The 15,338-nt window shown below is 40.3% G+C and overlaps 1 protein-coding gene across 1 annotated transcript in view; it reads right to left on the reverse strand.

The window, feature by feature from the left end:
• Nucleotides 1–704: 704 nt before the first annotated feature.
• LOC115791949 (delta-sarcoglycan-like) overlaps nucleotides 705–15,338 on the reverse strand; it is a 137,864-nt gene continuing 123,230 nt past the window's right edge. The window contains exons 4-5 of the mRNA XM_030746258.1: nucleotides 6,679–6,766; nucleotides 705–832 (exon numbers count right to left, since the gene is read on the reverse strand). Of these exons, the coding sequence (XP_030602118.1) occupies nucleotides 705–832; nucleotides 6,679–6,766 (216 nt within the window). The remainder of the gene's footprint in view (nucleotides 833–6,678; nucleotides 6,767–15,338) is intronic.

Here is a 15,338-nt window from a genome sequence, read left to right on the forward strand (position 1 = left end):
GTCTGAGAGCTAATTTTGTCTTCACTATCCTCAGTTACATCCCCCACTCTGAGAGGAAATCATTTGTCGCAGCGGCATCACTCGGAGGCCGACTGGCCGTGGCAGTCAGAACAACTCTGTCACTTCTTATCTCCTGTCATAAGCACAAAACTCATTTGTCTAAAGGACTAACATGTAACCCACCACCCCCCACCCCTGCCCGCTGAGTCCTCTTGGCAAATATGAGCTCGCCAATCACTCTCCTTACCTAGAAGTCCTCATCTTTTTTTGCTAGTTGTCATCTTACTCCTCACATACACAAGTACAACCAGCAGAGATCTGAGCCCTACTCTCCTCCCAATCGACTGCTTATGATGCTAATATAAGCATTACATTACTTTGCTTTGCATTTATTGTACGTCAGTTTGACACATTACATCAGCTCAGATACAGAAGCATGTGTGCATCTTAGAGTGGCAGCAAAATGGTTACTAGTAAGATCCCCCCCCCCAAAGACCTTAGACAAAGTCTTTAGAATCACAAATTAAAGCTTTTTGCTGTCCCAAACGTGAGTCCATCAGCTTAAGGTCCTTGATACCAATATTACAACACGAGCCAAACCTGTAAAACAAAACACCTTCTGCTGGAGCACCTTCAACATCTGTAATCTATCAGCCATTTCCCACTTAGATCCTAAACAAGCATTCAGAGGCTTTTGAAGCCGGTCACTCACCCATCACTCGGAGCCGCTCTGCGCCCACCACCACCTCCTGCTCATCGGCGGAGAACAGAAGCTTCCCAGAGGTGGATTTCACTTCAAACATCTTGCCTCGTGCTTTAAATCCACTGGATCCTGAACCCAATGCAGAGAAGAGAGAGGAGACATCAAAGAGGAGAGACTGGCGCTGATTTCTTACTGAATTACCTCAGAATATGAAAACTTAAACATCACCATGGTGGAGTCCCGCAGGACTTCCGACCAAAACTTGTCAAACACTAAATGATTTGTTTTAATTTGTGAGAAAATGTCAAACAAACCAATTAACTGCATGTTTTGATCAAATGTAACCACAGTCAAAGTAGAGCCGAACTTGCCCTTTGCTAAAGAGGCCACAGGTGTGATGTAATATTGTACCATAGTGGCCTGTGGTATTACTGTTGGTCAGTGATGCTGAGTCCCATTAATAGAATTGCTGATAATTATATCCGCTTTATTTTATTTCATTTATTTAGCACTTTATAAATGGTTACCAAATGTTAAACCATAAAGACAAATTAAAAACAATTTCAACAGAATTAGAAAGCACTTTCAAATGCAGTGAAAAGAAGGGAAAACAGGAAGAAAAAATGGGAGAGCTGTTTACATGGAAGATTGGGTTAAATGCTAATGGTGTGCTGATTCCCACTTGTGGTCGCATTGCCCATGTCATAAGCCGGGGACCTAATTTTGGCCAAGGCTACAGATCCACCAAGGTCCTGTCAAGGATCAGCTGATAATTTTAAGTGGTTGTATCCTATTGCCTTTTTCCAGTCAGTGGGAATTTTGCTATTCATAGTTTATAAAGTTGAAATAAAAAACAATGAAAGCTTTCTGTCGCTTTAGCTTCAGATTAAAACAATTCCAGTCCAATCAAAAAATATCAGTCAGCCTAAACCAGTTTCAAAATATACATGGATAAATTAAATTAGGAAACATCTTGAGAATATTTGTGATAAAATGTTTAGAAATTCCAACCATCTGTGACAGCTGGCGGAAGAGAGCCCCTCTACAACAGTGGTCCCCAACCTTTTTTGAACCTTTTTAGTGTTAGACAATATTTCCATAGACCAGCCTTTAATGTGTGGTGGATAAATACGTTAAAATTACTGATAGGACCCTAATCAAAAGTGTGATATTTTTCTAAGTATATTAATAAATATGAATCCACTGTGTATTTGTATGCAACTCTATCAGTAGCATCCTTGTAATATCCCGCTACAACATGAATAACACCCTCTCTGCCCACAACGCTCTCTGGTCGCATGGTAACGTTTAAAAATGTCTTCAAAATAAGATACACGAGTACAGTAGAAATGTAGTAGAAGTGTAAGTCAGATAAATTAAAAAGTTTTTTCAAAATATCTGACAGCTTGGGGTCTAATACTGAATTTTGCTGCAATTGCTTCTGCTTCATCTCTGGATTTGCTTCCGCAAATTTTACAATCTCATATTTTTGTTCGTAAGTGTGAGTTTGTGGCTTATACTCGCCTCCTGAGCTTGCCATGATTGTCTCCGGTGAAATGAACTAATATAGACACTAAAGCCATCTCCGGGCGTTGTTAGGGTGTAGTTGTGCATGAACGAACTGATGCATGGACGGGAGCTGAGGAGCGTTTTAAGTGCTAAACTCATCTGACTTTTGTGATGACATTTAATTGGGAGTGAACATCCGACTGATGTAGGTGATGATTTTATTGGAATTAACGTTAGGAAAAATGGGACCTGCAGATGTCATCTGATTAGAGCAAAATCCAATTTGTGACTTGACTGAGGCGAGTTTTACTGTATAAAGCGCATGAAAAATACAACTCACTATAACACTGAATCAGTGTGAGCCCTGAGCTTGTTTCTCTGCAGCTCATTTTTGCTAGCTTGTGGGCAGAGGTGGCCAAAGTACTGACATTCTGTACTTAAGTAGAAGTACAAGTACTTGTGTTAAATCTACTCTGGTATAAGTTGAAGTACTGGTTCAACTTCTGTACTCAAGTAAAAGTAAAAAAAGTACAGGCTCTGAAATCTATTCAAAGAAAGAAAATAAAAGTAGCTCCTTGGAGGACGTTTCTAAATCTTTCTCCATCTGAGTGAAGTTATCGCTCATTCTTTGCTCTCCCTTAAAATACAGCAGCTGTTCTTTTTAGCTAGCAGACACCTGTGTGACAAACTGCAGACACTTTTTTTGTCCTTTCCGTTTTCTGTCATTTATTTCCTCACCGTTCGGGCGTGTAGCCTCTATGTAAAGCACAACTTCCTCTGGCTCTTTCTGGTCTCCGAGCGAGCTTTGCAGGAGCCTCTTTCTCTACCGTGTGGGGTGTCTGTGTCCTCCCTCCCGCCCTCTTTTTTGCGGCTTCCAATTAAAAAACCGCTCACAATCAGGAGCCAGCTCCTGAACTGACCGGAAATGCAAATATTTCTTAGATGCGTTAAACCTAAAGTAACGAGCTTGTTTTGAAAATGTAAGAAGTAGAAAGTACAGATACTTGTGTAAAAATGTAGGGAGTAAAAGTAAAAAGTAGTCAGAAAAATAAATACTCAAGTAAAGTACAGATACCTGAAAGCTCTACTTAAGTACAGTAACAAAGTACTTTGTTACTTCCCACCTCTGCTTGTGGGTTGGCTGGGTTCGGCCTCACTAAGTATCAGCCAGCACACACAAGCTTTGATTTCACAGGAGAGTGGCTGCAGAGCCTTTGTGTCGAGCACTGGAGAGTCAGCTTGATGGCTGGGTCCACCTTACTGCTGTCCCCGGTGTTGCTAAATATAAATGGTAAATGAACTAGTTGTTATATGGTGCTTTTCTACTCATGTTGAACACTTAAATATTTAAACAAGCATTATGTAGGTCAACCAACCCATTTTGTTAGACAGGTACGGGAACCAGTGAAGCTTGTGGGTTTAATTTTAGCGGTGACGTATCACGTTACCGAGACAAGCATCTTGACACGTCAAGAGGGAGTCATAGATGAATGTAACAGAGAGAATCCGCCCATTTTTCAAAATAAAACATTGTTCAGAATCAGATATTAAGTAAAATGGAAATAGTTTAAGTTATTTATTCTTTAAGTGCGGCCCGGTACCAAATGACCTACGGACCAGTACCGGTCCACGGCCCAGAGGTTGGAGACCTCTGCTCTACAACATGCTTGTGAAATCCAGACACATTTCACTGAAAGTGTACTGGAAAGATACTCACATGTGAGCTGTCAAAACTGACTGGTGTCACAACAAACAAGAAAATGTAGACAATCCACCCCAACCCAAATTGCTTTGTCTCAGGCAGTGGTAGGAAACACCCAACGCAGAGGGTGACTGATGGACACACGCACAATTGATTCTGTCACTCTCCATCTGGGATGTGAAGTTCCTCCCCGTACACGAACGCCGCTTAGTCATCAACGAGAAGTTTCCGAGCAGACTTAATCTTCCTCCTCTTCAGACTCAGAAGGCAAATGTCAGTTCACTTTTTCATGTCAGAGACACTTCCTGAGAATGTTTACGTGGAATGATTTCACTTCACCAAAACTGTCAAATCTATCAGCGTGACAGGTGGTAACTGAAGAGATGTAAAGAAGGTACAATCACAGAGTTATGGCGGAGTAACTGCCATATTTAAAAGGAGCAGAGATGATGAAATAATGTGTAAATGTTTAATTATAAATAAGGCAGTGATTTATGATAGTGGGAAAAGTTTGTTAAAACATTGGAGTCTGGATTAGAAAAGCTTCTCAGAATGAAATTTTGGACATGCAAAATATTTTGAATTCTGTAAAATAACACATGCCAAACAAATGTCCTCTTTGCATTCTTGAATATTTACAATATGGAATTATTTCTTTCTTTCTTTCTGAACTCACTCTGGCTGAACTACTCAGGAGTCAGGATAAGGCAAGACAGAGAAAAGATGGATGGAGAAGTAATCCAACTAGCTGGCCTTAATAATGTTCGTTTCAAGTGACAAAAACAAACAAAAAGAATATTTTGAAACATCCTTGTGAATATTTGGCTATTTTAAATAAACTAATCGTTCGCTATTGGAACATACACTAAAGCCCGTAGTATTAAGCAGGATTAGGCCTCAGTCACATGGGCCCTAAAGTTGGTGACCCCCTGCTAACCTCCAGTTGGTAGGTAAAATTGTGTATTCCCTGACTGGTTGGCAAGTGGTTGCTGGAAGTTGGTCACACAGAAGGCGATACTCCAGAACCCTCTTTGTGATTGCTTTGACTGTTACCAGATTGCCGTAGTTGTCCACAGCTTGCATGTAAGATGCCAGCTAGCCTGTAACAGTCACCAACTAACTCACTGACTGGTAGTTAAACTTGGAAAAAGGGTGACACAAAGTGGAAATGGAGACCATTTAACACATTTACTGCTACCACCAACACATTTCAAAAGTTTAACCTTACTTTGAAGCTGAATGGTCTCCATTTACAGTTTTCACTGCACTCTTTACACATTTAGTGAGTAGTTGGCAAGTGTTTTCATACAAGTTGGCATTTTCAATGCAACCTACAAGAGGACTGTGGCAGTCTGCTAGTGACCAAAGCAATCACCAAGAGATTTTCAGTACAACACCATATACCTCTTTGTGACCACTTTCACCTAATGCAACCCCTCGCAACCAATTGGGGAAGACACATTTTCTCTAGTGACCGGTGGATGCCAGATTGCCGACTGTTCTCTGGGCCTGTAACTGGAGTCACAGGGTCTTAACAAGGTAACCAGGTTTTCAGTGTTATGAAGGTGGTTCTCTCGTTCTGACGGTCTATCTCTGTGGTAACTGAAGACCTAACCTTTGAAGTAGGCTGTGTTTGGGAAAAGAAGTTCGAAGTATAAAATAACTACCTGCTCACCAATCAATTCTCTGATTAGTGTCACCATTCCTGGAGAATTCCTCAAACTTCGGTGAGCTTTGGCTGCATCAACTGCTTTCCTGTACAGAATGTATTATGTGTCTAGTTTGCATATTTTACAAAGGAAGAGCAAACCATAGTTTTACAAAAATATCAGCTCTGCTGACAGTATCCTGTCCATGTTTGTGATTGGACAGATGCCAACACCACTATCTCTTTCATGTGAACATGTTGATAACTAGATTGGGAAACTCTGCGCTGACTTATCTAGTTGGTAATTACTATCATGCAACTGCTTAGCCTGATTGCCCATGTTAGTGAAAGTGAAGCCGGGTGTAGCACACCTCTTGCTGTATGACAACTGGGATAGGCTCCAGTCACCCTGTGACCCTGAATTGGATAAGCACCTAAGAAATGGATGGACTTCCTTCCCTGATCTTATCAGAATTACTGTATGTTCTTCACCTGTATTGACAACTATTCATTTCTTCTAATTTAAACTTGGCACCTGTAATGCTAGAGACACAAGAAAGTGCCATCTCGAGTTTAAGGATGTTCACATGTTCACTGTTATTTTTTTAGGCAACAGGAAGATTTAATGTACTTTGGGTTTCTGCTGATTTGGGCCAAACCATGTTATTTTCTTAAATGTGCTTGAGACTTGTGATAATTCATAGGAATATCTAAAACACACTTACATCTACCAACAGAAGTAAATGCATCATAAAGAATATGGTACCAGTTACATGCACCTGGTTTGTTTGTTTTTTTGGTGGATTTTTTAAAAAATATAATCTTATATGCTCTTTGTTGATTTTAAATATGTTGTGACCTACAGTGTGTGCTTGTATGGCCACTTTTTTTTTTACCAGGTCTCTTTTGCAAATGAATTTTTAATCGCAAAGTGGCCTTCTGGCAAAATAAAGGTAAAATAAAGGAAGATATAAACTGTCACCAGTTCAGGGAACATCATTCATGAATAAAAATCTAAAAGCAGGTCTACTCCAGTTTAACCACTGGCTGTGACGTCTATCTTTGCTGATTCAAATGGAATCGATGAATAACAGTGTTTCTCCTGCTGCGTCTTACCTGTGACGAGCTGTGTGAGCAGCTGGTTGTTGTTGTTGACGATATTGACGGACACGTTTCTGGATGACTGCAGGAACAGTGGGCGGCCCTGCAGAGAGATTGACCAGGTAACTCATTTAAATTGAGGTGCAACTGTTATCAAGCTGTTAATGCTTATTTAACCCTCTGAAGTCCAAGTTCAAAGTAACCCTGTTTAGTAAATGTAAAAAAAAAAAAAAACTGTTTTATGTGTTTCAGTTAGAATCTATATTTTTGGTCCCTTGATTACTGAGACTTTAGCTTTGGATAAACATTCTATACATCTTAAATTTTTATACTTTGTGTCAAAATTTAGGGTTAGGCTTACTTATCACTGACAGTAATTTAGACCTCAGAGGTATAAACACAAGTATGAGTACAAGCCTGAGGACTGAAAAACAAATCCCTGCATATGTGACCCTTTAAAAAAAAAAAAAAAAAAAAGATTCCCAACTAACTTCAGCTACTGCTTCACCTGCAGACCCCTTTTACAACTTTACATCTTTCCAGCACCTTCATTCATGGTGAACTAAACAGTGAATTATTTGGGTTTTCAATAAAGAAATTAGGGGCAAATGATTTATAACGCAAGACAAAACAAGAGATTCGGCGCACATAATTGCACGTGAATCTAGATCACCTCTTCATAATGGTTGAAAGCTCAAATTTTAAATGATATTAAAATTCAATATCTAATGATAATGATGATGGTTCAGTTTACCCACTAAACCATGTTACCATTGTTACGCCTTACTGATATTAGCATTTTGCTGAAAGTACTGTTACTGAATGGTGATGGACTCATTCATGTTTGTGTTCCAGTAGTTGCATTATGTTTGATTTTGTTGCCTTATGTCTTTTTTGTGTTGAATTAAAGGCTGGGCTTATATAGCTCGAGTCAGCTATAATGAAAGTAGAAATGCATCCACACACACACACCGAAACAAATGGACACAAAGGTGTGACTTCAGACACACACACCACCGTAACTGTCCACACTCAGCCTTCAGCCTCCTGCTCCGTTTGATAACTTCCATTTCCCAGAGTGCCCTGCATTAATCTGTAATGCTGATCACGTTGGACACTCTCTTCTTTCTGTGCCCGACTAATCTTCATGCCTCAGTCAACTTCTTAATTAGAGATAACGGCCTGACCATTATGCTGCGTTCGTAGCCGAGGAGGGGATATGCCTTGTGTGTATATTACAGATAACATTATGGCTCTTGCTAAACTTATTGAAGTTCCCACAGTAAATACATCCAATATATGATACACAAGTAAGAACTTATTACAGTAACAATGAGGTATGCACTGAATGTAAAACTAATCAGAAGTTGGGAAACAGTTGACAGTTCGGTCGCATAAACTGTGGAGCCATTTATGAATGTCAGTTTGAAAAATAGTGGGCAGTGTACCAAGGTAAACGAACGGTGCTTATATAGTGCTTTTGTACTCAGTTTGAGCACTCAAAGCATTTTCTTACTACAAGAGTCATTTACACACACATTCGTACAGTACAAGGGTAGTTTTTTCTTTTTCTTTTTTATGCCTAAGCGCTTTGCCTAACATTCACATACACACTCACAGTGTGATGGATGTATCGGGGACAATATGGGATCAGTACCCTGCCCCAGGACACTTCGACATGCAGACTAGGGCATCCAGGGATCAAACCACTGACCTTTCTATTAGTAGATGACCTGCTCTACCTCCTGAGCCACAGCTTCCCTAAGGTGCCATGGTAGTAAGGTAAGACCAAAAATTTCCAATCTTTTCTAGTAGTTGCTAAACATTTTTGGTTAAGAGAAAACGCCATCAGTGCGCAAACACACAGACCCCAGCTTTTACGAGTGCCTCTGAGTCACAAAGCTATTAAAAGCTATCCAAATGGGATCCCACTAAACCATCCTTAAAACTGCAGTGAGTTTGTTTTCTGACAGCTCAATGTAAAAAGGAGTGAAAACCTACCCAGACACACAAGATGGACAGGAACAAAGGAAGAGACCATGTCTTCAGACAAGCTGAGGTACTGGAAAAGAGCTGCTCAGCTGAAGGATATGAGCTGAGGGGTGAGCAGTGACTCCCCAGCATGCTGAGGCATGATAACAAACTAATAGTGTTTACAATGAGCTTCACTTATAACTTTTTTTTTTATAAATAATGAATCATTATAATGACCAACAATATAAGGAAGAGATATGACACTCCAACAATCCTGAATAGAAATCTGTGGAAGAATTCTCAACTGCTAAAGATCGTGTATTACCTGGTCATGTTACACTGATGCAACAAACAGGTTCAAAGCCATTTCAGCTGTGTGGTGAGAGGCAGCTCTCTCCACTAGATATGTTTATTTTTTGCATTTTCTTGCTTTCTCTGGAGCAGATAAGATAAGAAATCAACAGGACAAAACCACCACCTACTGACCAATGAATTCTCTGGAAAATAACATCACTAATCCTGGAACGTTCCTCAGGCCTATGTGGGAATGTGAATCTGGTTAGTGCCCTCATGGGATGACAATGTTATTTTCAAACCTTATTTTGGGTCAAAGTATGCAAACCTTTGAAGGGGCTTTTATCAGATTTGACCCACAATTCGATACACTCAATTGGAGTGCAGAGTTGCAGTGACCAATGAAATAAAATTTATGGCTCTCTTGCTTCTCCTTTAAATAGAGACTTCAAAAATAGGCACCTGGATTCTTTCCAAGATGAAATATGATATGCTTTTTCCCTTTTCTTTCCTTTTCAATCAGTCATGCAGACATGAATACTTGCTATGATAAGGTAAGGACAAATGAGACAACTCACTGGTCCCAGGACAATCACAGGTTTTCACCTGTTGACAGTCTTTCAACTTATCAATAGGAATGTTAAACAGTGGATTAAATACAGTTTTTGGCAAAACTGGGAACAGCCTCTATGGATGGTTTCCCTCTTTGTAAGAAATGTAAAGTGGATGAAATTTTGGATTTTTCTTTTGGAGCTGTAGTAGTCACTAACCTCTCAACCATGTTTGTGCTGTTGGAACATTTTGGAACATTTAAATCGAGTCATATTATCTACCTGTTAATATGGCTGTTTCAATTTTGTTGATGATTCAGTCATACTAGAGTAAAAATAAGACTTCAACCTTCTTGCTACTAGGAAAAATGGAAAACCAGTGCAGATACTGTTTGCTGTCAGTGTCATGGTCCTGGGTCATTGAGCCAGTGTTTCTGAGATTGTGGACTCAAGTTTTGCTTAAAGATTTTCTGTTGGATTCTTATTTTTGCTGTGTTTTTATCTGTTTAACGTGTTTTCCTTAGTATATTTATTCCTGAGTCTTTAGTTCTTGGTTATAGTTTTATTTATATATAATGTGTGTGCGCTTACCCCTAGTATTTCCTGTTTCCATGTCCCATGTGTTCCCCAGTTCTTTGTGCCTTTGGATTTAGTTTATTTTCCCTTTTGGAATTTGTGTTTCGCTTTTCTCTGTTGGGTCCACAACATCACACTCCACAAGGTCTGTATAATCTACAGACCATGACAGTTAGAGGTGGATTGCAACTAGCTGCTGCAACAAAGTGGTGATTGCATAGGTTGCCTGGTGGGAGGGAACCGTTCTCCAAAGAATGGTGCACCAACTAAGACTGACTTGAATCTCTCAAAGGTTTTCAAATAATTGCCTTCTTATTTATGAATAAACATTCTTTGTGAAGCCAGACACCTTCAACTAAATTTCTTTGGAAAATCATCCAATAGTTCAGGTATTTGATTCCAGACCAAAATATTGAACTGGTCAGATATTTGTTCATTATAGAACTGTGTCCAAGATGTAATTAGCTGCACATTTTACAGGTAAATTTTTTTCCCAGTGCTCCTTGGGAATATAATAGGGACTGATTTTGTATTATGAATATGACATAATTGTACAAACATTTCTAAATACTTCTCTGGTAGTCGGCAGTAGATGCAAGTACTAATCTATGCGTTTAGCCAGCATCTAATATTCTTGGTTAACATCAACATTTTGTCTTTCTTGACTGCATAAGTCCTGAGCATTAAAATCATCACAACTGTTTCAGTAGCAGCCAGCTTATTATTCGATTTTCATGTACAGTTTTTTTCTGCCGCTGTCTTTAAGACACCTCAGAGAGCCTACGGCAGGAGTCCTTCAGGGCTGTTTGTGTACAGTACACATGTTTAGTTCATTGTAGTGGTTTGATCCACTCTGCCTCCCTCTTTTCTTTGCAACTAATGCAACAGACCATATTAGTCCTAGCAGGGTGCCTCTCACAGAAAGCAGAATTGGAAGCAAAAAATGAAATAAAAAAAGAAGAGAGAGAGGAGTTAGCTGAGAGACCAGAAGAGAGCTGTGCAAATTACAGTTGGTTACAGAATATTTCTTGTGGCAGAGCTGCTCCAAAGGTTGAATTAAACCTCAGTGAGATGGGCCAAAGAACCAATTTGTTTGGAGTAAAAACATTGACTGATTTGGAAATTCAAGTTGAATGAAGATAAATCCACAGTGTCACCTCAAAAAGCTCAAAGGTAATTTCCAGATGCAGGCAATGATCAGCGTTTGAATAGCTCTGGATGGGTAACTAATTCATGAATGTAGCTTCTCATTTCTCAATTTAAAAAGAAACCTCATTTTTAAAAAGTCTGGTTTATGCTAATTTTGTCCATTTGTTAATGATTGGTTCTTGAGGTTTTAATATTGTTAAGCACGCAATCGTAAATATATTGCTTTTTTTTTTTTACCATTTAGACAACAAGTCCTCAAACTAAACTACCACACTGGTTATTTGTTCCCACTGTAAGTGTTCCTTTTTTTTAATTACAAATTAGACTAGTTCATGCATCTAATTTCTGAACCGCTTAACTAACTTAGGTTTTAGAGACAACAACCCTGGACAGTCTATCACAGGGTTAACACAGAAAGAGGAAACCAGACTCTCATCCCTATTTACAATTATATCAATGAATCTTTGGGTTGTGAGATGAAACCAGAGCACCTGAAGGAAGCCTAGATCTAAAGAATCCTGCTTTTTAGTGCCAACCATTTGCCAACATTATTGGAAGAATTGTTCTCATGGCCTAACTTGGAAATTGGAATGACAGTTAAATCTGTGTCCATTTTAGATCAACAATAGTTAAATTAAAAGTTCTTTACAATGAGTTGCAAGAAGAGGTTTGCTGCACTTGATGCCCCTGATTTGAATGAAATAGCTTGAACTTCATCTTTATGCAAATGTGGAGTGGCCAACTTGTTGCCCCTTCACTTTAAACACATCAAAAAAAAAAAAAAAAAAAGCACTGACCACACAAAGCACGGAAATGGTAGATCATCTGAAAAACACACTTTAAGTCTTACAGCAATTTTCTGTTATACTTTGGTAACAATGGTAACTTCATTTAGACAACCAAAGCATAAAAAGAGGCATGAAGAGGAATTTAAAGAAAAAGTCCAAGAGGCCAAGTAGCACTGGAAAATACAAACCAGACCGCTATTAAAAATGTTGTATTTAGTACCTGTGTTTATCCTTTCCTGGCTGACTGACCAATTGTCTTTTCCCAACACCTCCTCCGGGTTATTACCATTCCTCTCACCTGCTTTTGATCAATGTAAAAATATCCATCCCTCTTTCTGTCCCCTCTGTTTATCCATCCCTAAGCTCGACTGTTTTGTATCACGTTCCGTCTTTTACGTGCGAACTTGCCCTTTCACTTTTCTAATCTTAGGCCATTTATATGTTTATCCCTCTTCTCAGTACATTAGTAAAAGGTATCATCTGAACTTTCAGCATTGGTCTGGCAGCAGGAGACATTCATATTTTATGAACTGCTTTGGCAGTTATCAGCCATCTATCTCGATACCTAATGAACCTGTCTGAATGCAGGGCCCAATTAATGCACAGGGGATTTGTTATCTATTCCTGCCTCTTGGAGAAGTAGGGAAACCCTTTTATTATTTATATTTTACAGTGCCGTGATACTGCATTGCAAACATGTTGTGTTTGTTTGAGTTGGTGTTGAACTTGGCCGTCTTCTGCACGCCGCCTGTCAAAACATGCTCACTGGTGTTCTAATTCAGTCCTCCATCTGCCTTCCTGTTTCTGTCTCTATCACTGCTTCTTCTTCTCCTTCCTCATCTCCATCTCCATGGTTGATCTGTTCTCCTGACTGTCTCCTGTTCCCTTCTGCTGTCCCATCTTCATTGCTAATCTTCCCTCTCAGCTTGGGAAAGGTCCTAGACGGCAGAGATGAAGAATACTGCTCTATTGCATTGTCAAGCCATCTGTCCACTACCTGCACATAGCAATGATTTCTCTCAAAGGTACAAAGGGAGACAGACCGTATTACTTTATCTTGCCCATCTCTCGCATTTCTCTGGCATCCTCTATGTACTTATGTAGTTACTATGTGGACACCGGCAAACACCGCAGGATGTTAATTTGTAAACCCAGCATAACAGGACCTCAGCCTGACAGCATTTCAATTGGTAAACACTAAAAATCCTACTGCAACATTGAAACTGTACCTCAGTGCAGAATGTGGGAGAAAACATGCTGATAACACTGGAATGTTTGCTGTTGGTGTTTGTTTCCTCACCAAGTCCACCTGGTTTGAAACATTTGCACTAGCACAGTGACACTGTGCTTACCGTGATCAAGCGACAACCTCACTGGGGCTTAAAAATGGAGCCAAAAACAGGACTCCCTCTAATTGCCAGTTCAATCCTCAGACTCATGTTAAAATGTCCAATTCCTCCAGCCATGAAAGTAAGTTTATAGCCTGGTACTAAAAACCATTTTACTCTTTTCTATATCGTAGCAACTGTATGGGTGGGATTCTTTTTAAAAATAACTCAAGCAGTTGGGTTTTGTTAAGGTTTACAGTGAGGGGCATAATTTCACAGGGGAGGCTTCGCAGTGGCTCTATATGATGTAGCACAGAAAAAGCCAGCCAAAGACGCAAACCAGGAAATCCGGCTGTGCACAAAAAGAGCCTGATGGACTTTCTGATATTTCCAGCATTTCTCACCTTAATGTCACCGTGTATCTCTCAAAACTATGTCTGAAGCAGTTTCTGATGCATAAACTGCAATTATACAGTGCGCTATATTGGGAAAAAACCCACTCAGTGCAGCTACACACACCTGGTGTGTAACCTGGTCGGTCAGCCAGCGACATTGCCCTCTTATTGATGCTGGCGACTTTTCCGCCATCGTACTTGTGATTCTAAATTGCTGATAGGTTGCCTGTCACTCTGTGTTTGCCCTAGAAACCTGTCCACAGTATACCCAACCTTTCAGCCTACAGCAGTTAGGATAGGCTTCAAACAACAAATTAACGTCCTCTGAAGGGGAAATACACTGAATGGCAAAAGTATCTGCTCGTCTGCCTTCACACATATGAATTTGAGCTACATCCCATTCTTAATTCATAGGGTTTATTATGATGTGAGGTAACACACTGATGTTGGAGGAGAAGGCCTGGCTCACAGTCTCTGCTCTAATTCATCCCAAAGGTGCTCTGTCAGGTTGAGGTCAGGACTTAGTCAAGTTCTTCCACACCAAACTCACTCATCCATGTCTTTATGGACCTGCTTTGTGCACTGGTGTGCTGTTCCCACAAAGTTGGGAGCATGAACTTGTCCAAAATCTCTTGGCATGCTGAAGCATTAAGCGTTCCATTTACTGGGACTAAGGAGCCGAGCCCAACTCCTGAAAAAACAACCCCACACCATAATCCCCCCTCCACCAAACTTTACAATTGGCCCAATGCAGTCAGACAAGTACTGTTCTCCTGACAACCGCCAAAATCAGACTCATCCATCAGATGAGACAGAGAAGCATCGGTCTCCACTGCTCTAGAGTCCTGTGGCGACGTGCTTTATACCACTGCATCGGACGGTTTAAATTGCCCTTGAACACAACTGCTTGGCCATGGAAATCCATTCCACGAAGCTCTCCGTGCACTGTTCTTGAGCTAATCTGAAGGCCATGTGAAGTTTGGAGGACTGCGATTGACTCTGCAGAAAGTTGGTGACCTGTGTGCACTATGCACCTCACCATCTGCTGACCCACTCTCTCATTTTATGTGGCCTACCACTTTGGGAACAACAGAAACTCAGCCACAGTCACTTCCATTTTGTTATAACACCACTAATATTTGACTGGAATATTTAGTAGTGAGGAAATTTCACGACTGCACTTGCTGCACAGGTGTCATCCTATCACAGTACCACGCTGAAGTTCACTGAGCTCCTGAGAGATTCTTTGCTCTCCCTTAAAATACAGCAGCTGTTCTTTTAGCCAGCAGACACACTGTGTGACAAACTGCACACACTTTTTTTGTCCTTTACGTTTTCTGTCATTTATTTTCCTCACCGTTCCGGTGTGCAGCCTCTATGTAAAGCGCAACTTCCTCTGGCTCTTTCCGGTCTCCGAGCGAGCGTTGCAGGAGCCTCTCCCTCTACTGTGTGGGGTGTCTGTTCCCTCCCTCCCACCCTGTTGTTGCAACTTCCAAGAAAAAACCCGCTCGCAATCAAAAGCCGGCTCCAGCACTGACCGGAAAAGCAAACGTTTCTCAGATGCATTAAACCTAAAGTAATGAGCTCGTTTTGAAAATGTAAGAAGTAGAAAGTACAGAT

Source organism: Archocentrus centrarchus, chromosome 14, assembly GCF_007364275.1.
Source record: "Archocentrus centrarchus isolate MPI-CPG fArcCen1 chromosome 14, fArcCen1, whole genome shotgun sequence".
Taxonomy (NCBI): Eukaryota; Metazoa; Chordata; class Actinopteri; order Cichliformes; family Cichlidae; genus Archocentrus; species Archocentrus centrarchus.